This window comes from Diadema antillarum, unplaced genomic scaffold (assembly GCF_040938485.1).
Source record: "Diadema antillarum isolate AM-2024a unplaced genomic scaffold, OU_Dant_1.0 scf00000141, whole genome shotgun sequence".
Classification (NCBI taxonomy): domain Eukaryota; kingdom Metazoa; phylum Echinodermata; class Echinoidea; order Diadematoida; family Diadematidae; genus Diadema; species Diadema antillarum.
The window spans coordinates 1,632,591-1,657,567 of record NW_027271030.1 but is presented as its reverse complement, the minus strand read 5'-3'; the positions used below and the strand labels follow the sequence as shown (position 1 = coordinate 1,657,567).

At 37.9% G+C, this 24,977-nt stretch overlaps 3 protein-coding genes across 3 annotated transcripts; 2 read left to right on the top strand and 1 right to left on the bottom strand.

Moving 5' to 3' along the window:
• Window positions 1-4,883: 4,883 nt before the first annotated feature.
• LOC139721331 (uncharacterized) lies at window positions 4,884-7,203 on the bottom strand. Its single transcript, XM_071632651.1, has 2 exons — window positions 6,926-7,203; window positions 4,884-6,334 (listed from the first exon to the last, which is right to left on the bottom strand). The coding sequence occupies exons 1-2, from the start codon at window positions 7,201-7,203 to the stop codon at window positions 5,647-5,649; spliced, it is 966 nt and encodes a 321-aa protein (XP_071488752.1). The 3' UTR covers window positions 4,884-5,646.
• A 2,586-nt stretch (window positions 7,204-9,789) lies between these two features.
• LOC139721275 (uncharacterized) lies at window positions 9,790-11,594 on the top strand. The gene is made up of 3 exons (XM_071632597.1): window positions 9,790-9,894; window positions 10,289-10,591; window positions 10,907-11,594. The coding sequence occupies exons 2-3, from the start codon at window positions 10,299-10,301 to the stop codon at window positions 11,592-11,594; spliced, it is 981 nt and encodes a 326-aa protein (XP_071488698.1). The 5' UTR covers window positions 9,790-9,894; window positions 10,289-10,298.
• A 4,402-nt stretch (window positions 11,595-15,996) lies between these two features.
• On the top strand, window positions 15,997-17,596 carry LOC139721274 (uncharacterized). Its single transcript, XM_071632596.1, has 2 exons — window positions 15,997-16,259; window positions 16,906-17,596. Exons 1-2 carry the CDS (start codon window positions 15,997-15,999, stop codon window positions 17,594-17,596), a joined length of 954 nt encoding a protein of 317 aa, XP_071488697.1.
• The last annotated feature ends 7,381 nt before the right edge of the window (window positions 17,597-24,977 follow it).

Sequence of the window (24,977 nt, the reverse complement as noted above, 5' to 3'; positions counted from 1 at the left end):
TGCGTTCTGTATATCTACATTCATTGCATTCCCTTAATAGGTTGATGGAATGTCTCATAATTATATATACTACATCGGATTCAATTGAATCCTAATTTCTCATAATCTTTATGATTTTAGTCGTGTTTTGTATTTTCCACATCTCCTGTTAATATGTTTTTTTATTTATTTCCGTTCCTAGTTAGATTTCTTTTGGGCAATGCCCTTATTAAGCGATTTTTTTTCTTCAATATCCATCAGTTTGTAATCATGAAACGAGGACGTTTCTTTTTGAAAGATGGAACGAATGTAAGACGGAAAGATGGTACCCTAAACATAGGTTCATTTAGAAATCCAGTCCATCCCAAATCCTGTTTACAATTCCCACAGTTGCAAAGTTCATATATCCTTTCATTAGCAATGTCATGGAACTTCTCAGTAAACTCCTGTTTACAATTCCCACAGTTTAAAAGTTACTATATTCTTTCATTAGCAATGTCAGTGAATTTCCCAACAAACTTGTCATGTAATAGTCCACCATCGCAATATACCATTTCCTCTAGTAAACCCCCATTAAACTGATGCTTAATCCTTTCCTTTGTTCTCCCGGTCAAGCCCAAGTCAATCCAGACTCCTGTATTTACAATTCCCACAGTCAGTCCTTTGTCTCATAGTTTTATTACAGGTAACCAAAGTAATTCTTACATCAAAGACCCCTTGCTTACTGAACCTGATATATCTGACCCTCACATGTTGAGAGGGATCATTCTGGACGCCCCTGTCTTGGGCAGAAGTCCTCAACTCTGATTCTCCCTGGCCATCAGATATATGGCTATGTTGTAACCTTATAGGGAGTGCTCTTATATATTCGCTGTCATTTTACGCTGGATATACAGATTGTGTATATCTACTATCAATAAATATACACACGTTATGAACTGAATATCGAACTGTGTACTTCGCATTTCTTCGCGTCTGAATGTACAGTAAGAGTTGTGATTGTACCACGCTACATCACCCGACAAGGGACTCACAATTCACGCTCTTACAATAATATGTTAGAATGTACTTTACGATACGTTACCCACATACTCAGTTCGCAGCCCTTTACACAGCCTTTGTACAGTGCCAAGATACATAATATACCTTTACTCGTAGTATTGCGATAGCTTATTATTATATTTCATGTTGCGACATTGCATATAAAACCCGCCGCACACTATACGACTCACGACTATACAACCTTAAGACCATGAGACCCGGTCGTACGACCTAGCAACGCTCTATACGATCAGACCACACAACGAGGCTTACGACCTTTCTGGCTTCATTTTTTTTAAAACCAATGAATATGGAAGAGTACGCAGTGCCCATTGCGTGCGCTTTTATATTCATTGCATAATACTGTATCGTGACTGGCTGAAAGCCCATGACCGGTCGTGGAAATTCAACATGTCAAATCTCTACGACTGGCGCTAAGACCCAGTCGTACGACTGAAACGGGCAACGCTGGTTACGTCACACTTCCGGTCTTAAGGTCGTACAACCGATCCTAAGCGTCAGATACAAATCTCGACCTATTGAAAAGAAACAAACAAACAAACATTGTACAGATGGACAGTTTACCACTGCGCGCGTAAAAGGTGACCTTACCTCTTTCACTTGACTTCCTCGTCGAAAATCAAATTGTGTGCGCTCAATGGGGCTAGATCTACCGTAACAACATGCATAGTGGAAAACTGTCCATCTGTACAATATTTGTTTGTTTGTTTCTTTTCAATAGGTCGAAATATGTATCTGTATTGTCCGTAGCCTATAGGATGTGGGAAAAAATATACTCGCTTTGATTTCTTATCGGTTTTTTATCTATTTATTTTAGTGAATTAATTCATTTATTTATCTATTTATTCATTTATTTATTCATTTATCTATTTATTTATTTATTTATTTATCTATCTATCTATCTATCTATTTATTTATTATCATTATCATTGCAGTGCAAGCACGCGTTATAGCGCATGCGCAAAACGGCCCGCATAATGTTATAGGTGCTGACCTTGGAATGCTTCCCGGGATTTTACCAGCGATGCCTATCATACTACTGCGTCACCCGACAATTCCCGCGAGATCTTGGGTAAAATTTGCGAAGACTGAAAGAGGTGTTAGAGGGCAACGGGCACCAATCGCATTTAATTTGCGGAAGAACAACAATGATTGCCAACAACTGTCAGAGTCGCAAAAAAAAAAAAAACCGGAAAAACCTAAACTATGAGGAACGTAGACGCGCCGGAACACTAGTCAAATTTACCCGAGTGATCTCCCGTAGTGCAGTAGGGATATCATTAGTCTTCATTATCTTAATACCTTACGTCAAACAAAGTTAAATTTTCGGTTACCTCTCAAATAAATGATATCGATTATTTTTTCTCTAGTCCAGAAATCAATCATACGTTGCATATACCCAATGTCTGGACTAAACCGCATGCTGAAAACCTATCTGCACACACGTAGACAAGAAATTAAAACCTCTATTGTTGCCTTTCCCTTGCTTAATATATAATTAACCGGGGTAATAATTCTAATGAATATGCAATAAACGGTATACTCCCAGGGAGTATGACCCCAGCTTGAGAAGGATGGGCTTAATCTTAGACTTTTAGTGACTGTATAAGATCTCGATCTCCTGTAGTGTTTTTCTCTCTTGATTGTGTATGGTCATAATATGCAAAGTCGCTACTTTCGTAGTGTTATGTGATGACTAGAACATTACTTTTTTTGTTATAGCATTGGCATTTACATCTCGTTTATCTGTTTGTATCTTTTTTTCTGACATACTATGTATCCATTTTCATACAGAATAAAACAAGTCAAATCAAATCAAACGTAATTTTTATAGAATGTAAGTGTGCCAAACCACTCCTTATATCACCTTATCGTGGTTAAAGCGCATGGCATTGAAAAGTTTTACACAATCATTGTATCAAGTCTATGACATCACTGAAGAATCAGATATTGTCTTGTACGGCAACGAGGAAAAATGAAAACGCTTTATTCAGAGAGCTCTCCATCCAATAAAAGATATGGATTTTCCATGTTATTGATGAAGGGTTGTTTAATGTTTGCCATTAAATCTGGAGCAATCGTTCGTCTTCAAAGGGGCTACATGTGATATTGATTGTTCTTCTGTGCGATGTGTCATTTGGTTACTAATAAAAAAAAATCTCTAATGATGCAAAGTTTGTATATAATATATGTTCGAGAATCGAGCTGGTCAAAACATACGTTACTATAAATTGTGTTTTCGTACGATATCCGTTGTAACATGACATACAACAATCCATTTTCACAATTGTTATTTTCCCAAGTGAAATAGTCCATAAGTAACCAGTGTACAAGTACATGATATCTTACATGTTTTTATTGGTTCCTGTATCATCATTGTACTTGAGCATACATATACATACACTGTTGGGGCCACACATTGTTTATACATAAACATCAGTTGTTAACAAGATATTTTTCTTCATTGTCTTTACACAATGTTAGTACAGCAGAAACGTATCAGCAATACAACCGTACAATGAATGATATGGCTACTTGCGTGCAGCCTTCATACATAATACACCTAGAAAAAATAGGAGGGAGGGATGACTTGCGTAGAGATAGGATAGTAGCATAAAGAAATGGGAAGGAGAGGTCTGTCTGCTTTCACTAAAGGCTTACGCAAATTAGTTCACCTGGATCACTCATCAGTAAGGCATGACAAAATATTTCTCACCGAGGTACAGGTGAACAATATTACAGTTCATGGTTGGTTATATGATTACGTAATAGATGAAATGCGGCGAAATTTCTACGAAAGAATTTCGTATATCATACACTAGCAAAATGACAACGAAGTAACTGATATCCAGAGAGCAACATTGTTTTTACAGCTTTCCTAAAAGAGTACATGGACTTTCATCTTCGAATTTCAGAAGGAAGAGAATTCCAAACATCGGATCCAGTGTGTCTGATAGATTTCAGAGCCATCACTGTTTTAGGATTATAAAAATGAAATTTATCAGATTGTCTTGTGGGATAAGAATGACATTGTATGTCCTTGTTTGATTGAAATAGTGAGAAGAAAGAAGATGGCAACTGACCATTATGTAAGCGAAACATAAAGAGTGAGTTTTGCAAAAAATTAATGTAATTTATCTTGAGTGTTTTTATTTCAGCGAATAAAGGATCTGAATGGTCTCGATAACCTGGGCTGGTGCACATACGTATAGCTTTCTTTTGTAGAAGTAATAGTAATGTGACTTTTTGAAGTTGCCCATACAATGTTGCAGCATGAAATGTACGGTGATATCAACGAGTTACATAGCATGAATAAAATATTCTTAGGGACATAATACTTAAAAGGTTATGGAGTATACCAACGTTACGAGACACTTTATTAGAGATGTATTGCACATGAGTGTTCCATTTCATATTTTCATTTACATGATATTCCGAGAAATTTGATACTTTCTTTTTGTTCCAGTGATATACCATCCACCGTAATATTCAAATGTTGCATTTCATTTTTATGCTTCTTATTATGAAAATAAATAAAATTTGTCTTTTCAAGTTAAGTGATAATCTATTACTCTTAAACCATACAGACAATTTCAGTAATTCAGTATTAAGGGTTCTTGGGAGTAAATGAAAATTAGAATTTGAGCAGAATACATACATATCTGCCTGGTGAAACATGAATCATCTTAAAGCTAAAGAGCTGTAGCAGCAATATCTCCTCTGGCATAGTAGTACTAAAACAGTCGAGTAATGTGACGTACATTATCAACTCTAAGAATCTTAGGCATTCTTTGCATTTTATAAAGGCTAATACCTATGAAATGGAATTCCTCAATTAAAAATGCAAGAGTCTACACTATAGGCTCCTATCTGAGTACGTGACAAGTGAGTTACGATAACTTTTGGAAGAACTTTTGATTTGCCCCCAAAACCAACGATTCCGTGGGATACTATAGATTTGAACATGATAGCACCATGTAGTGATTTAAAATCTGATAGCATCGTAGTCATGGCTGGAAATCATGTCAACCAAACAAAGGAAAAACAAGGTTACCACTATTACATTTCTATAAAACACTTTAATATCTATAGCAATTCACATTTTACGTAATTGTATAGCAAGCGGTTGCTACTTAGGTCTAGTTACCCACTATTTAATGAATCTTACGCGTTCAATGGATTTCGTCATGGCTTAATTATGAACTGCATTTCATCGATTTCAGCTAAGAATGGAGAATTCTGCGCTTTGCAAACCTCCATACGTCTTTCTGAGTATGTGGCAAGTAGATACGACTTTTTAAAGAGCTATTGGTCTGTGCCAGAAACCAACAATTTCATGTAATGATATCTTTGAAAATGATATTAATATGATTTCAAATCTGACAGCATTTTAGTCATGGTCACATTGAAACGTGTCTGGAACTCATGTTTAGCAAACGAAGGATGTAACACTACTTCATTCCTGTAATTCACATTCTACGCTCGTATTATAGGAAATTGTCAAGTGGGGGAAATTACATGCACGAGGAATACCACGATTAATGACGCAAACCTAAGTCAATAAGTTTATTTTCTAGCTGAGGTGTAATTACTGTCCCGAACTTACTAAGGTGTTATTCTAAACTTGTACATTTCCTCGTAGTAGGGCATTTCCTTCTCGGCAACCTCCCTGATATCATTTGTCACCCCATCAAGAGAAGCGGAAGTGGAGGAAGGTTTAAAACAAGTACTCTTAAAGGCGTTGGCAAACCACAGGTTATAACGCGGAGCCTCGAGGACGTTCGAACACACACTGTGCCACTTCAGGACCACATCGGATGAGGCGTCCCAAGTTACGTAATCCTCGGAGTACGGGATACCCAGTGCGCGGAAGAGCAGTGGAAGTATGGTTGCCGGATCCTCCATGAGTTCATCGATGTCGACAATGACCGGGTTGTTATCGACGTTTTCTCGAATGTGGCACCACAATTTGTGGATTTCCCTAAAAGCGTAAAACGTTCCTTCCTCCGGGGGCGGTACAAAATCCATAACATGGAATGTTTCTGGGTCCACTTTCGGTATGCCCCATGGTAGGTCTTCTGGATCCACTCCTTCTACTGATTTCAGGAATGTCTTCCGAAGAGATTTGTACGCCTTCACAGGATGTCGTATGAGGAAGCAATGTCGAAAACCACTGGATGGATCAGGGAGGTACTTGTATCGGCTCGGAGGCATGCCGGTGGCCATGTCTTTGATGAAGACAAATTTCGTGGTGGGAAGAATCGAGTCGAATTTTTGCTTTAGCCTAACAGGTCTGTGGACAAAGACAGGAGTAATTGTAGTAATGAATCCTTCTTGATTTCTCATACACGATTAAAGATCATTAAAATACAACGCTTAAGATGTTGATTATGCAGAATGAAAATATTTGAAGATGAATAACATTTCACTGCATCCTAATTGATATCGACTTACTTAAAGGGTAATTGTAATCTAGATCAAGAGTCCAAGTTCGATTGGCATAGTTCTTTAGGTTTTGTAAGCCATTGGCTGATTGGCATTGTTTGAGTCTAGGAGGAAAGGAAAATAGTGAGTATTCTACCTCATTCCTATTTTTTAATTCAATATTTTTTAAGTTGCTGAACGTACTAAACAGAATCGACGCAATCACGCCATTGTCTATTGCAACAAGTGCTTATTTTCTCCAAGGATTTAGGATTAAGGTTAGGGTTGTGATAACGGTTTAGGTTTGGTTTGATGTAATGATTAGGATTGGATTGAAGATTACGTTGGTGGGAAGGATGTTTGGCTTAGCGTGCAGATTATGGGAGCAATTCTCGCAGGAGTTAATGTCATGGAATCCATACAGACATGGTACGTTTCAGGAAAAAAAAAAACCACTTACGACAATAGATCGAGATTGAAGCTCTGTGTGTCGACGCCCAAATTCAAACTTTTTGCAGCATCCAGGTAAACCTCTTCGTTACCAGCAATATCAAGAGGAAGCGGATCGGATTTATATAGTTCCCTGGCAAACCTGGAAATGACATACGGCTCGAGCCAGACTTCGGCGCCGTCAACGAAGCTCATGCATTTTGTCATCGCTGTCGACACCGAGCGGGGAACGCACCACATGATGACTCGTGCTCGCCCGTCTTCGGTCGTTTTGGGGTCAGTAGCCATTTTATTGCTCCTACAAAGAGTTTTAAGCAGTTTCAAGAAGATATTGTTACAGAGAGAAGGAAGTGCCTCAAACGCAATAATAGAAAGCTAACATTCACTAGACAAGAGTAATGTTGCAATACTGGTTCCTTCAAAATGATCGAATAAGTGGTAACCATTTTCAGCATCTAAACTGATCTTTCATTATCATAGTTCGAATAAACAACGTGATAAAGATGTAGAGTTTGACAAATCTAATGAACGTTAGTGATCTAAATAGATACCAGTTTGATCGGTAGTTTTGTTTCGAGCGGCTGATCTCCCAGTAACAACATTTATAATTATGAACGTATATAAACCTGCAAATACACACACACACACACACACACACACACACACACATATATATATATATATATATATATATATATATATATATATGTATAAATGTACATTCTGAATCGATGACCGAGCCCCTATATCGTCGCTCAAGGAAAGACGAACTTCATCTGCATAGTTTCAAAACAAGTGTATCAAATTCTTTGGTGAAGAAGCAAAACTATCTAATGGATATGTAGCAGTAGCTAAGCTCGATATTGTACCATGCGCTGTAAAGCTTACCAGTGCACGCCCTGTTTGCGCTAAAAATTGTCTCTCTTCCCTTTGGGATCTCTTCGTGTCAGCAACCCTCCGACGAATGGTCCGATGTTAATTGTGTCTAGCGTTTTGAATGCAAGCATGTGTTCGATGTCTCGCAGTGGTACTTTCTATCAAATCTTGGCTCTTTGTTGTTGACACACAACGATCTTACAAACTTTGTGAAGTGGTTCGGTCTCACGGTGGCGTAATAGTAAAGTCAACGTGATTAACTTGCGATAGCTACAAAGCATTTTTAGTTGTGTACCTGACCTTCGTCCGACATAACGACATGAATGTGTAAACGTCAAGTTATACGACCTTTTTAGAATTCATTAATCATATTCTTGATGGTAATGACAATATCTGAATATGAATGTTTTATCAAATCCGTTTATTTGACATTACTTGTAATATATTTTAACCCTGATTGCAATATCCGCACTAAATGAGATATTGGAAGCGTAATGGAAACAAAGACAACAGCTCTGCTCGGTTTCTCTTTCTTTGCTTGTCTCTGTGATGCCATTAATATCACTGACATTTTCTTTTTTATTGTGAGATAAGAATATGAATTAGACAAACATAGAGCAGTGATTTGGTTCAGTCGGTAGCGCGTTGTGCCTCCAGATAATGGACCCAGGTTTGATTCCCTATAGTCGATCTGAGCAATGCTGTGTGTCATCATATAGTGTGGGAGGGTCCCAACTCATGCACGTAAAAGATCATGATTTTACTTATCGCCAAGAGCAGGGTGCGCACAACCCATATATATATATATATATATATATATATATATATATATACATCCTGAATTGCTGACGGAAAAACGAACTTCACCTGTATAATTTACAGGTGAGGAAGCAAAAGTACTCTCTGCTATTCTCTTGATCTCGTGCCATGCGTTATATAGCTTACCGGTACACGGCCTGTTGCGCTAAAAATTGTCCCTCTTTCCTTTTGAGATCTTTTCGTGTCAGCAGCCCTCCGACGAATGGTCCGATGTCGATTGTGTCAAGCGTTTTGAATGCAAGTGTGTGTTGATATCTCGCAGTGGTACTTTCTATAATATCTTGGCTCTCTCTCTCTCTCTCTTTTGGGCACAAGGTGATCTTACAAACTTTGTGAAATGGTTGGTCTCACGGTGGCGAGATAGTAGAGTCAACGTGATTGATTTGCGAAAGCTACAAAGCATTTTGAGTTGTGTGTCTGAACTTCGTCCGTCATGATGAGATGAATGTGTAAACTTCAAGGTTACAGGACCTTTTCAGAGTACATTAGTTTTCTTCTTTGTGATAAAACAGTGTGTATGTAGATATGTTTGTCAAATTAAAAAAAAACCCTAGAGACAGATTTGCTTGATGCAAATTTCGCTATATCTGCAAGATGTATAATTCATTTCCAATTGACCAAAACACACCACGTGGGTTAAAAATACCCCATCATTTACACATCAGTAACGTAGCGGTGTCGGCCTGTCCCAGCCTGTCCCAGCCTGTCCCAGCCTCTACGTTACTGATGTGAAGAGTCTATATGCCTGAAATCCACACACTGTGTTTGATCAAGTGCAAAGGAATTATGTATTGTTCCAGATAGCGAAAGTTGCATGAGGAAATTCTGTCTCCGGGATTTTTTGATTTGTTCAAATAACTTCTACGAGTTATGTCTGACCGAATAAACGGTTTTGAAAAGGCTATCTACTCAACATAAAGAAGATGACTAATGTATTCTGAAAAGGTCGTGCAACCTTGGTGTTTACACATTCAATTCATTATGTTGGACGAAGGTCAGGTACACAATTGAATTTTTTTTTTTTGCTTTCGCTATTAAAGTAATCACATTGACTTCACTATCACGCCCCCGTGAGGTTGAACCACTTCACAAAGTTGTTAAGATCGCTTTGTGTCAACAAGAAAAAGACAAGCTATGATAGAAAGTACTACCTCGAGATATAGAACACACTTCCATTCAAGACGCTAAACACAATCTGCATCGAACCATTCGTCGGAGGGTTGCTGACGCGAAAAGCTCTCAACGTGAAAGGGTGGCAATTTTAACGCAACAAGGCGTGTACTGGTAAGCATCATAGCGCATGGTACGAGATCAGTCGAATAGGAAAGGCTACTCTTACATCCATAAGATAGTTTTGCTTCTTGATAAAAAGTAATTTATAAGGAGAGAAACTTTGTAGAGTGATGAAGAAGTGTCGTTCGTCAACGACTAAGAAGTAATCTATCTGATAGGCCACTATATGTTTTATAAATGGTTGTGTAACTGAACTTTTTTTTTTCGAACTGCAAAAATGTAAGAGGAGGTTAGATTCTTAAAATTGTAATTATTTGATCTTTTGAAGAACCATGTTTGCAACTCAACTCTTGTCGGGTGGATGTTAGCTCTTTTTCATTTCGTTTCAATCACTTTCTTTCCTCTGGAACAATATCGTCTTTAACCCGATGACCACCATTTGCAGAAGGAATAAAATGGCCACTGACCCAAGAACGGCAGAAGACGGGCGCGCACGAGTCATCATGTGGTGCGTTCCCCGCTCGGTGTCGACAGCAATGACAAAATGCATGAGCTTCGTTGACGGGGCCGAAATCTGGCTGGAGTCATACGTCATTTCCAGGATGGCCAGAGAATTCCGTAAACTATATAATTCCGACTCCGACTCGCTTCCTGCTGAATTTGATGGTAACGAAGAGGCTTACCTGGATGCAGCAAAAAATTTGAATTTCGGAGGTGACACACAGAACTTCAAACTCGATCTATTGTCGTAAGTGTTATGTTTTATTAAACGTACCATGTCTGTTTGGCAGTGTTTGTGTCAAATTTGTTTAATATACTCAGTAATGAAATAAAGAAACAATATAATTAAAAATAGGAGTGAGGACGAATACTTACGACTTGCCTTTCCTCCTAGACTCAAACAATGTCAATGGCTTGCAAAACGTAAAGAGCTATGCCAAGTAAACTTGAACTCTTGATCTAAATTACAATTGCTTAATGGTTTTGTTTATCCTATTTGAGAAGTCAATAAAAAACAACAATAACAAAGCATGTCTATGATATCTTTTGTCCTCATCCACAGACCTGTTAGACTGAAGCAAATATTCGACTCGATTCCTCCCACCACGAAATTTGTCTTCGTCAAAGACATGGCCTTTGGTATGCCACCAAGCCGATACAAGTACCTGCCTGATCCATCCAGTGGTTTTCGACATTGCTTCCTCATACGTCATCCTGTGAAGGCGTACAAATCCTTTCGGAAGACATTGCTGAAATCAGTAGAAGGAGTGGATCCCAAGGATCTACCACAGGGTATGCCGAAACCAGACCCAGAAAACTTTGATGTTATGGATTTTGCACCGGCACCGGAGGAAGGAACGTTTTACTTTTTCAGGGAAATCCACGAATTGTGGTGCCACATTCGAGAAAACGTCGATAACAACCCGGTCATTGTCGATATCGATGAACTCATGGAGGATCCGGCAACCATACTTCCACTGCTCTTCCGCGCACTCGGTATCCCGTACTCCGAGGATTACCTAACTTGGGACGCCTCATCCGATGTGGTCCTGAAGTGGCACAGTGTCTGTTCGAACGTCCTCGAGGCTCCACGCTATAAACTGTGGTTTGCCAACGCCTTTAAGAGTACTTGTTTCAAACCTTCCTCTACTTCCGCTTCTCTTGACGGGGTGACAAAGGATATCAGGGATATTGCAGAGAAGGAAATGCCGTACTACGAGGAAATGTACAAGTTTAGAATAACCCCTTAGTAAATTCGGTACACCATTCAAACACCTACCAGAGGGTCCTCTTTTTGGCGTAAGTTTGCATTAAAAAAAAAATCACTGTAATAATATTATGGTCGTCCTCGTGTATGCAATTTCAACCACTTGCCACAGAAAATTTCAGTTAGTATTAACTTAACATGCAATTTACAGGAATGAAATTGTGGTAACCTGCTGTATCCTTTGTTGACTAGAAGTAAATTCCAGACACTTTTCAATGTGACCATGACTAAAGTGCTGTCAGATTTGAATTCACAAATGTCATTTTCAAATCTATTATTACAGGCAATTGTTTGCTTCCGGAGCAGATCAATAGCTCTTTAGAAAGCTATCGTAACCTACTTGTTGTCATACTCAGACACACGAACTGGCGGTAGGCACAGACTCTTCTATTTTTCACTGAAATCGATGAAATTCAGTTCATAATTCCGTCATTGTGAAATTCTTGAATGCATGCAGTTTATAGAGTTGATAATGTACGTATCTTTACTCAACCTGAAGAACTAGAGGAGAAGTTGTTATAACTTTAATTTAGAAAGCCTAGGGTGCTCTTTAACTTCGGTATGAAATGTATAGAATGCATACATCTCATGGAGTTGAAAATGGACGCCACATTACTCAACTATAGGAGTACTAACATATTAGAGAAGATGATGCTTTTACAACTTTTGATTTGATAGACATAATATTTTATAATTTCATAGTATTTATAATACGAACAGTGCCTGGTGACTTTTCAGAACTCGTTGAACAATTCCTGGCAAACTCCCCAGTATCCCCGGGAATGCAATATCGAACGTAATGCTAAACATTGTCACCCAAAACGAATCGACCCTAAATGTATTACATAATTAAGTCTTACCCCTGTTCAGACACAAAATTTTCATACCGAAACTTGATAAAGAAACGTCGTTTAAGTTTTAAACGTAGAGGTAACGAACCATTCAAACACATATCTCGACCTATTAGTGGGAAAAAGAAATTGTATAGATGCACAGTTTGTCATTTTTCATTTTGTCATGGTCGCTGTCGCCCCATGGAGATAAGATATCGAACATAAATGTATAAACCTTAGTCCACCCTTATTATACATTTTAACCCTGAATGTTATAACCCGAGACAACGCTATAAATGTAAGACATTTCACCTCATTGATATCTAAAGAGTCATCAATATGTAATTGAAAAACAAGGTATCATTTTATGATGTTCTATTGTTGGATTCTTTTTTTTTTCAGTTTTGGTAGTTACAGGCAGCTGGTTTACTTGACAGTATTAAAACACTAATTTGTAGTTGGACATGTAGGCAACCTTCGTAGGACCTACCGTATATGAATGAAAGCAGAATTCGTTGAGTGGTAAAAACCCTGCTGGTAAGAACACAGTGTCACACAGTGAGAAACACAATGTGAACACGGGGTAAACATAAAGCGAACACAGTGGGGAATTTTGTCACACTCTGTTAAATTCGAGCGGTTTAACGTCATGAACATATTGTGAATCATCCTTTCACAGTACGGATTCACAGTGTGTAACACAACATTACTATGTGAGCTTTCTGTGCAAAAGTACACCACAATGTGCAATCATCTTCACACTGTTGTATTCGAGCGTTTTCACATAATAGTCGACCATGTAAACACATTGTGAACACACTGTGGGACATTGTTTTCTTTCCAGAAAGGAATGAGGCTGTTTAACTGATATATCACTTTTCTGTATTAGCAGAATACGGAATTTGGATTGGAGCAAGGCATGATAGATTTATGTCTCCAATATTGCAAACATCGTTGTTAATGTAGCAGAAAAAGTGGGAAGTATTAGTCTATAGCAAAGGAATTGTAGTAATGATTTAGGTGCGTTAACCTGCAGGGGCTAAATAAAAAAAGATCATAGTGCCGCGTTATGTGATATAAATGATCAGGACGTAAAATTTGGAATGATTTTATATCAGAGGGGCTGTAGTACTGGTCAGATTACGTCTCTATATGATTTGTAATTGTATAATGCAATGGGCTTACGATGTGCGGTCTGCTTTATTTTCCCGTCCTGAACATTCCTTTTATTTGAAATTGATTAATAACAAACTTGAAAGTTCCATTTTCATTGTATATTCTGATGTTTGAAATATTATTGAAAATGATCAAGCTTTATTTCTTATAGGAATGTTGAAAATACAAAAATAAAACCAAACCACAGCAAATCAATACATGGGCAAGGGAATGGGATTTTGTAGTTTGTCCTTATTTTTTCTGGTACATTTTGTATTTCCTTCCAATATAATTAGCAATGCATGTATTTAACTTGTGATTCACGTTGAGCTTGTTGGGCAATGTATCGAACAACAATTCAGACTTCACTCAAAGTCAGTATGTTTGTTTATCTATTTATTTATTTATTTATTTATTTATTTATTTATTTATTTATTTATTTATTTATTTATTTATTTACTTATTTATTTATTCCATGTGAGAAGATGACTGGATAACCAATATTCAGTTGCACTAGCTGGTCTTCCATGGGGTCCAGTTGGATGTGAGGCGGGACCACTTCACCAGGTTATGCACCCTGCTCTTTGCGATGATTGATCTTTTACGTGCCTGACTTGTGACCCTCTCATACTGTTTGATGACACGCAGCACTGCTCAATTCGACTTGGGAATCAAACCTGGGTCCATTATCTGGAGGTACACGCGCTACCGACTGAACCAAATCACTGCTCTATGTTTGTCTAATTTATATTCTTATCTCACACTATGGTAACACAGAGACAAGCGAAGAAAGAAAAAACGAGCATAGTTCTTGTCTTTGTTTCCTGATACGCTGCCTTTATCACATTATGTGTTGATATTGCAATTCGGATAAATTGTTTTACAAGTAATGTCAAATGAACGTATTTGATAAAACATTCCTATTCAGAAACTGTCATTACCATAAGAATATGATTAATATAGTCTGAAAAGGACGTTTAACCCTTATACGTTTACACATTCATGTCATTATGGGACGAAGGTCAGGTTCACAACTTAAGATGCTTTGTAGCTATCGCAAGTTAATCACGTCGACTTTACTATCACGCCACCGTAAGACAGATCCACTTCACAATGTTTTTAAGATCGCTTTGTGTCAATAAGAAAGAGACAAGCTATGGCAGAAAATGCCACTGCGAGATATCGAACACATACTTGCACTCAAAACAGAGACACAATTAACATCGAACCATTCGTCGGAGAGTTGCTGACACGAAAGGATCTCAAAAGGAAAGAGGAACAATTTTCGCGGAACAAGACGAGCACTGGTAAGCTTTGCAGCGCATGGTACGAGATCAAGCATAGCTACTGCTACATATCCATTAGACAGCTTTATTCCTTCTTCACCAAAGAAATTGATACACTTGTTTTGAAACTATGCAGATGAAGTTCGTCTTTCCTTGAGCGACGACATAGGGGCTCGGTCATCGATTCAGAATGTATGTACATGTATATTATACAAATAGTGAATGGTCACGAGTGCGATGGTACAATGGTACAATCTTGTTCCATTGCACGAGTAAAGACCATATCATATAGGCCTATATAATTATATATATATATATATATATATATATATATATATATTATTATTATTATTATTATGTATATATTATATATATATATATATTATATTTATATATATATATATTATATATATATATATATATATATATATGGGCCGTGACGCGAGAAAAGGGCCCTTAGCGGCGCTGCGCGCAAACGCTAGAAAACGACGCGGACGTTTAACAAAGCAATACGCGCAAAAAAGATCAACTAGTTAACTACGCGGAAATGCATAGACGCATCAAAAAGTGACAGGATTTGGACAAAACATGCTGTTTTGAATGTGGTAATTGGAGCATTTAGGAGTGGAATTTCAGACAGAGATTTGCATATCCAAATACGTCAGAGTTTCTTGTACAATATGGAGGTGAAAACTCATTTTCGGTATATAATGCCCTAAGGGCCCTTTTCTCGCGTCACGGCCCAATATTATGTATATATATATGCGTGTGTGTGTGTGTAATTTTAAATGTTGCGACTGGGAGATCAGCTGCTCTCAACAAACCTACCAATCAAAATGGTATCTATTTAAATCACTAACGTTCATTAGCTTTTGTGAAACTACATTTTTATTCGAACTACGATAATGAAAGACCAGTTTAGATACTGAAAATGGTTACCACTTATTTGATCATTTTGAAGGAACCAGTATATATTGCAACATACATTTTGTCTAATGAATATTAGCTTTCTATTACTGCGTTTGAGTCACTTCCTTCCCTCTGTAAAAATGTCTTCTTTAACCTGCCTAAAACAATTTGTAGGAGGAATAAAATGGCATGTGACGCGAACATGGCAGGAGGTGACAACAACGCACGCATCATCATGTGGTGCGTTCCCCGCTCTGTGTCGACAGCAATGACAAAATGCATGAGCTTCGTTGACGGCGCCGAAATCTGGCTAGAGCCGTACGTCTTTTCCAGGATGGCCAGGGAACTATATCATTCCGATCCGCTTCCTCTTGAAATTGATGGTAACGAAGAGGTTTACCTGGATGCAGCGAAAAACTTGAATATGGGAGGTGACACAGAGAACTTCAAACTCGATCTATTGTCGTAAGTCTTCTGTTTTCGAAACGTACTATGTCTGTATGGGTTCCATGACATTAGCTCCTGCGACAATAGCTTCCATGAAATATCTGCACGCTAAGCCAAACATAAATTACATCTACAAACATAACCTAAACCCTAATCTTAATCCTCATATCAAAGTAAACCTGAACCACTATCATATCCCTAACTCTAACACTAGGTCCTTTTAGAGAAAATAAGACCGGAATAATTGTCGTAGGAGCAAATGCCGTGTCACTGTCTGTATAAACAGTGTTTTCGTAGCACTTGTTTATTACAGTCAGTATAATAATTATTAAAGAGGAAAAAAAAATGAATCAAGAATAGGAATGAGGGTGAATACTTGCAACTTGCCTTTCTTCCTAGACTCAAACAATGTAAATGGCTTGGAAAACCTAAAGAGCTATGACAAGTAAACTTGAACTCTTGATCTGAATTACAATTCCCATTTAAGTAAAGTCCATGGTATACACATGTCCATTAGAATGCGGTGAAATGTAGTTGATCTCCATGATTTGTTTTTAAATTCTATCTAGCCAACATCTTAAACCAAGGATTCAATTCATTTTCATTCGTGTATGAGAAGTCAAATAAGATACATCACTGTAATTACTTCTGTCCTTATCCACAGACCTGTTAGACTGAAGCAAATATTCGACTCGATTCCTCAAACCACTAAATTTGTCTTCATCAAAGACATGGCCTTTGGCATGCCACCAAGCCGATACAAGTACCTGCCTGATCCATCCAGTGGTTTTCGACATTGCTTCCTCATACGTCATCCTGTGAAGGTGTACAAATCCTTTCGGAAGATATTGCTGAAATCAGTAGAAGGAGTGGATCCCAAGGATCTACCACAGGGTATGCCGAAACCGGATCTAGAAAACTTCAATGTTATGGATTATGCACAGCCACCGGAGGAAGGAACGCTTTACTTTTTCAGGGAAATCCACGAATTGTGGTGCCACATTCGAGAAAACGTCGATAACGACCCGGTCATTGTCGACATCGATGAACTCATGGAAGATCCGGCAACCTTACTTCCACTGCTCTTCCGCGCACTAGGTATCCCATACTCCGAGGATTACGTAACTTGGGACGCCTCATCCGATGTGGTCCGCACGTGGCAAAGTTTCTGTTCGAACGTCCTCGACGCTCCGCGCTATAATATGTGGTTTGCTGACGCCTTTAAGAGTACTTGTTTTAAATCTTCCTCTACTTCCACTTCCCTTGACGGGGCGACAAAGGATATCAGGGAGGTTGCCGATATGGAAATGCCGTACTACGAGGAAATGCACAGGTTTAGAATAGCCCCTCCGTAAATTCGGGACACTAATCAAACCTCGGCTAGAAGAGTGAACTTATTGACTTAGATTTGCGTTAAAAGAAAATCACTACAATGATAATGATAATCTTCCTGTATGCAAGTTTCTCCACTTGCCACAGAAAATTTAAGTAAATACATATATGAACTAAAAATGAGATTTACTGGGATGAAATAGGGGTAACCGGCTGTATCCTTTGTTTACTAGAAATAAATTCCAGACACGTTTCAATTTGACCATGACTAAAGTGGTGCCAGATTTGAATTCAGAAATATCATTTTCAAATCTATTATCACAGGCATAATTCTGGAGCTGATCAATTACTCTTTAAAACGCTATCGTAACCTACTTGTCACATATTCAGAAAGACGTACCGGCGTTAAGCGGAGACTCTTCCATTTTTCACTGAAATTGATGAAGTTCAGCTTAATTCTGTCATTGTGAAATGCACTGAATACATGCAATTTATAGATTTGATAATGTATTTGATAACGTAACATCACTCAACTATTTGGGTACTAAAGAACTAGAGGAGCTGTTGCCATAACTTTTGTTTAGATAGACTTTGCCTGCTCTTTAACTTTGGTATGATATGTATAGAATGTCTAAGTTTCATATAAAGTTGAAAATGTACATCACATTCCTCAACTTTTTGAGTGCAGATATACCTAAATTGTTGCTCTTACAACCTTTGTTTGGATAGACTTATCGAGCTCTTTAGCTTTGAGATGATTCATGTTTCACGAGTCAGATATGCAAAATATTCAACTTGTTATATACTTACCTGCATCACTTTTGGACTGTTTTATGGGAAAAGCAATTGTTTTATGTCATGTTACAAAGAATACCATACTAAACTACAACTTCGGCCAGCTCGATCCTTAAGCATACTTAACTTGCAATAGTGAGGGAATGACACATCTCAGACAAACCATCAATATCACATGTAGCCACTTAATGACAACGATTGCTCCAGTCTTAATGGCAATCATTTACATAATGAGTAGACACTAATAACATAGCAAATTCATATTCTAAATAGATGGATGCTCTTTAAATGACGCGTTTTCGGATTTGGTCAAGGTCAACCAAACCACCCGAAGAGAATGACTCTTCACTAATATCTAAGACATGACATAATATACAAATAGTGAATGGTCACGAGTGCAATGGTAATTGCACGAGTAAAGACCATACACTATTTGTTTTATACAACGTCCAAGTAGATCTCTGTTTGGTTGGAGGATTGTTGGGTAGGTCTAAGTAGGCCTAGAAGTCTATATGAAAAATTTAGCCATACTTACATGTGGATCCACTGCGATTCTCTTTCTGGCTTGTGCAATCAGTGTAGATACAGGTAACAGCTAGCGCTCATACACGTACACTAGCACTACGTACGAAGGCCTACATACGCGCATGGGATGTACCGCACACGTTCACCGCGCTAGCTGCAATATGCAACACACGGTACATGCAGTATCGTACAATTTCTCGAACCGTGGAATAGAACGAAAAAATCGAACCAAGTTGCACGCAAAAATAGAATCAAAATTGCACGGCGCGTTGAATGGAGTACTTATTGAATATCACGTCACCGACAATCCTCCAATCAAATTACAAGGATCTACTTGGGCGTTGTATAATAATGTTCTAAAACTATTCAGTGTTATGACAAGTTGACATTGAAAATGGATTGCCACACTTACATTTCATACAAATTGAATTTGATTTGACTTTGTTTTATTTCTATGTAAAAATATATACAAAGTTTTTTGTTTTGTTTTTTAAAGAAGAAGAAGAAGATATAAGCAGATATATTTACGAGTTGGGCCCATCCTGGTCAAGTTGGGGTTATGCTTCCTGATGGGAGCATACTGTTTATTGCATATTCATTTGAATTATCATCCCTCACATGGGTAAGGGAAAGACGACCAACTAGGTGGTTTTGATTTTCTTCTTACGTGTTTGTACAGTTAGGTTTTCATGGTTTTGGGCCCATCGTTTGCTCCAGACTAGAAAATATAGATATCGATATCATTCGAATTAGAGGTAACCGAAAATTGCAGTTTGTTTGAGATAAGACTTTAAGAAATAAGGTTAATTATATTTTGTACTGTCCAACGGGCAATCATTCAGTCCAATTCGACCATCCTTTGTCCGTGCCTACATTAAATGCGATCGGCACTCGTCGCACTCAAATACATGTACCTCTTTGAGGGTGACGATGTAGTATGAAATGTAAATTCCCGGGTAGCATTCCAGGGTTAGCATAATACCAACAACGTCTTGCGGACCGTGTCGCGCCTGTGACATAACGTGTGCTTGCACCTCAGAAGACCGGACAAGAAATATAATCCGGAATTCATTCGCTGGTATGAATATATATATATATATATATATATATATATATATATATATATATATATACAGCTAACAGCAAAATTATTCATATCCCTGGGATTTTTTGTTTTTTGTTTTGAGCACAATTCTTACAAGTAAATGATGGAGTGATGGTGATTGGGTGTTATATCTCAACATTTCTATTGTTATGCAAAAGAGGTGAAACTGGAATTAATGTCAATTTACAGAGGACAAATAAGAGCAAAAAGTTAGCACCCAATCACCATCACTCCATCCTTCACTTGTAAGAAAGCTGCTCAAAACTAATAATTCCTCAGGGGTATGAATAATTTTGTTGTTAACTGTATATATATATATGTATATATATATATATATATATATATATATATATATATATATATATGTGTGTGTGTGTGTGTGTGTGTGTGTGTGTGTGTGTGTGTGAGATATGAGAAAGGAAGGAGAATTCGGTGCGTAGCTTTGACATCATTCCTCTTCCTGTTCCTCCTTTTTGGAAAAGCGCAAGAGTTGAAAAAAATGGTCTGCGCCGGGAGTCGAACCGGGGTCTTTGGCATGGAACGCCAACGCCTTAAACCGCTAGGCCACGGAGACGTCATAGCGGTTCAGGCAGATCTCTCCTCTCTCTCTCTCTCTCTCTCTCTCTCTCTATATATATATATATATATATATATATAGAGAGAGAGAGAGAGAGAGAGAGAGAGATAGATAGATAGATAGATAGATATAGATACATATTGCAGGTGTTCACCGTTTGTTTCCCAGGAATCTCCCAGGTGATCCCCCGAGTGATAAGCATGGAAGCGGTATACGCTTGGACGATCTCACCATTGATCTCCCGATAACTTCCGGTTGTAGCTGTAGTACGAAAGGAAACGTGGTATAGTGCTGGGTGACTTTTCAGAACTTTCGAACTTTTCCTGGCAAACTCCCCCAGTATCCTCGGGAATGCAATATCGAACCTAATGCTATACATTTTTACCCAAAATGCATTGACCTTTGTAAATATAATGCATTTTAACTCTAACCTCCTGTTCACACACATAATGTTAGTACCAAAACTCGATAGAGAAACGTCGTATAAATCTTAACCGTAGAGCCTACGAACCATTCAAACACATATCTCGACCGATTAGGAAATAAAAAAGTATTGTATGTATGCATAGTTTTCCATTGTGCATGTTGTCATGGTCGCTGTCACCCCATGGAGCTAAATAAAATATCGACCATAAATGTATTAACCATAGCCAATCCTTAATGTTACACATTTTAACCCTTAATGTTATAACCGGAGACAACCATATAAAGTAAGACATTTACGTCATTAATATCTAAAGAACAATAAATGTCATTAAAAGACAAGGTACCATCATAATGTACTATTGTTGGATTCTATTTCTCTCTTTTTCTTTTTTTTTTTTTTTTGGTAATTAGTTAGGCAGCTAGTATATGTGACAGTATTTATACCGTATGTCCCAAGAAAATTATAGCAGTATCTTCTACAATGATAACTTTAAATTAGCGAATCAATCCAAATACAATTTCATGGTATGGAATTATGACTTATTGCCCGCATCTTACAGAAAACCCCATCCGATTTGCTTCAGTGGTAAAATAGAAATGAGGAGTTTTGTAGAGCATGTCAGGAATCCCTTCCCCCAAGTTCTGTTCATTTTGTTCACACATTAATGTGCAGTTCTACGAGCATCCAATTGCTAAACTTGGAAGAATCAAACCCATGAAATACGTTAAAACGATCCACATTTCTCTGTGACCACTTAACCAAATTAAATGGGATTTTCTGAAAAATATAGTTAAGATGTTATATTTACGATCCTGAAGTAGCATTTGGATAGTTTAAACATGTTTATATTGCAAGTTATCAATGCAAAAATCCAATTATATATATATTTTTTTACATACTGTACACGAATATTGTACATGTAGTTTGACATGTAGGCAACCTTCGTAGGACCTACCGTATATGAATGAAAGAAGAATTCGTTAAGTGGTAAAAACCTTGCTGGTAAGAACACAGTGTCACACAGTGAAACATATAGTGAACACAGTGTGGAATCTCTTCACACTCTGTTAAATTCGAGCGTTTTAACGTCATGAACACATTGTGAATCATCCTTTCACAGTGTTGATTCAGTGTGATACAGAAATTTACTATGTGAACTCGCTGTGAAAAACTACAGCACAATGTGAAATCTTATTCACACTGTTAGATTCGAACGTTTTCACATAATAGTCGACTACGTAAACGCATTGTGAACACGCTGTGGGACACTGTTTTTTTAAGCAGGGAATGAGACTGTTATAACTGATATACATGTATCACTTTTCTGCAATAGCAGAATATGAAATATGGATTTTTATGTCTCCAATATTGCAATCATCGTTGTTAATGTATTAGGCCTTGAGCACGTTAAATGGGAAGCGTGAGTGTATAGCGAAATGAATTGTAATCAGTAATAATGATTTAGCTTCGATAGCCTGCGGGAGGTTGATAAAGAAATTCATACTACCGTGTCATGTGACGTAAATTACCAGAACTTAAGATTTGGAATAATTTTATATAAGAGGGGCTGTAGTACTGGTCAGATTACTTCTCTGTATGATTTATTTTACAATAGGCCTCCGATATAATTATGTGCGGTCTGCTGAATTTTCCCTTCATGAATATTCCTTATTTTGAAACTAATTAACAACAAATCTGCAGTTAAGTTCTGTTTACATTGTATATCATGTTTTTCGTAACATTGAGAACAATAATCAAGGCTTTCATGTTGTATAGATATGTTAAAATGCAAAATAAAACCAAACCAAAGAATAGGCAATGGCGTGAGAGTTTTGAGTTTGTCCTTGGTTTTCTGGTGCAGTTTGTTCCTTCCAGGTGATTATCAATGCATGTATCTAGTGATTCACGTCGAGCTTATTGGGCAATATAACGAGGCAACAATTCAGACTTCGCTCAAAGTCAGTTTTTTGTTTGTTTAATTTTTCCATCTGAGAAGATGACTGTAGCCCATATTCAGCTGCACTAGCTGGTCTTCCATGGGGTCCAGTTGGGTGAGAGGCGGGACCACTTCACCGGGAATATGCACCCTGCTTTTTGCGATGAATGAACGATCTTTTTTTACGTGCATGAGTTACGACTCTCTCACCGCCATATGTTATGGTTATGTTGAATACATGTACGATGTACATTTGTATGTATACATGATTAACGCCCTCTGTTGTTAACAAGTTAGAGTAGTCCTCTCGGGCTCAGTGAATAAAGTCTCTCCACATCGTATCTGAGGTCGTCCGGCTTTTCCTTTTTAATACTGGCGCACAATTTATGATGACATGCAGCCTTGCTCAGTTAGACTTGGGAATCTAACCTGCGTCCATTCGCTGGAGGCACACGCGCTACCGACTGACACAAATCTCCGCCCTGTGTTTGGCTAATCGATATTTTTATCTCACACAAAAGTCAAGAAAAAAAAACCCGAGTTTTTTTTTTTTTTTTTTTTACTTGTACTTTGTTTCCTATACGCAGTGTTGATATTGCATTTGGGTTAAAATGTATTATAACCCACGTCAGATAAATGGATTTGATAAAACAATCCTATTCAGACGCCTTCATTACCATAAAGAAGATGATAAATGTTTACTCTGACCTAGATATGTCGCTCTCTACCTTTGACCCCGTGACTAAAAAATTCCCAAGAAAAATAATCATTGTCAGGCAGTACATGCACATGTTCTAAGTTCCACGAGAATACTTTGGACCATTTCCGAGATAAGGAGAAAAAGTGAAAAATTAGCACTTTCACATGACCTTTGACCATCGACCTCACTTCCCGAAAGTTTCTCTAAAGAATCTTTCTAGGGTAATACATGTTTACACTAAGCTTCGAGAAATAACTTCAGGCATAGCATAGATATGGGGGAAATAGTGAAATTTTGAGCAATTGACCTTGACCTTTGACCTTGAGCATGTGCACCCAAAAGTTGTGTGGCACAATTTCATCCACTCACACAGTATAGACATACCAAGTCTCATTAGGATACTTTGACAAATGTTGTTGCTTTTTTTTTAGTTACGCTGTCCACAAAATTCATTACGGAGGGACGGACGGAGGGACGGACGGAAGGACGGATCATGGAAGGACGGACGGACGGAAAGACGAACGGAAGGACGGACAACCTGAAAACATAATGCCTCTGGCGACACTTCGTGGAGGAGCATAAAACGTCGTGCAACCTTGATGTTTACACATTCAATTCGATATATCGGACGAAGGTCAGGTACATAATTCAAAATATTTTGCTGCTTTTGCTGAGTCATCACGTTGACTTCACTATCACGCCACCGTGAGACCGGACCACTTCTCGAAGTTTTGAAGATCGCTTTGTGCCAACAAGAAAGAGACAAGCTATGACAGAAAGTACCACAGCGAGATATCGAACATACGTACTTGCATTGAAGACGCTAAACACAATCTGCATCGAACCACTCGTCGGAGGGTTGCTGACACGAAAAAGTCTCAAAGCGAAAGAGTGGCAATTTTAGCGCAACAGGGCGTGTATTGGTAAGCTTAATAGCGCATGGTCGGAGATCAAGCGAATAGCAGACTACTGCTACGTATCCATAAGATAGTTTTGCTTTTTCACCAAAGAAATTTATACACTTGTTTTGAAACTATGCAGATGAAGTTCGTCTTTCCTTGAGCGACTACATAAGGGCTCCGTGAGAATCTGAATATGTATATATATATATATATATATATATATATATATATATATATATATTATGTAATTTTAAATGTTGCAACTGGGAGATCAGCTGCGCTAAACAAAAGCACCGATCAAAATGCCGTCTATCTATATCTAATGGTATTTATACCAATGACGTTCATTAGATCTGTGAAACTCTACATTTTTACTCAAGTTACAATAATGAAATAATGATAAATAATAAAATGAATAATGAAAGATAAGTTTCGAT

Coding starts and splice junctions, on each gene's coding strand:
- LOC139721331 (XM_071632651.1), bottom strand. CDS start 7,203: ATGGCTACTGACCCCAAAACGACCGAAGACGGGCGAGCACGAGTCATC. Junction 6,335..6,925: donor TTCAATCTCGATCTATTGTC/GTAAGTGGTTTT, acceptor CTTTGTCCACAG/ACCTGTTAGGCTAAAGCAAA.
- LOC139721275 (XM_071632597.1), top strand. CDS start 10,299: ATGGCCACTGACCCAAGAACGGCAGAAGACGGGCGCGCACGAGTCATC. Junction 10,592..10,906: donor TTCAAACTCGATCTATTGTC/GTAAGTGTTATG, acceptor CCTCATCCACAG/ACCTGTTAGACTGAAGCAAA.
- LOC139721274 (XM_071632596.1), top strand. CDS start 15,997: ATGGCAGGAGGTGACAACAACGCACGCATCATCATGTGGTGCGTTCCC. Junction 16,260..16,905: donor TTCAAACTCGATCTATTGTC/GTAAGTCTTCTG, acceptor CCTTATCCACAG/ACCTGTTAGACTGAAGCAAA.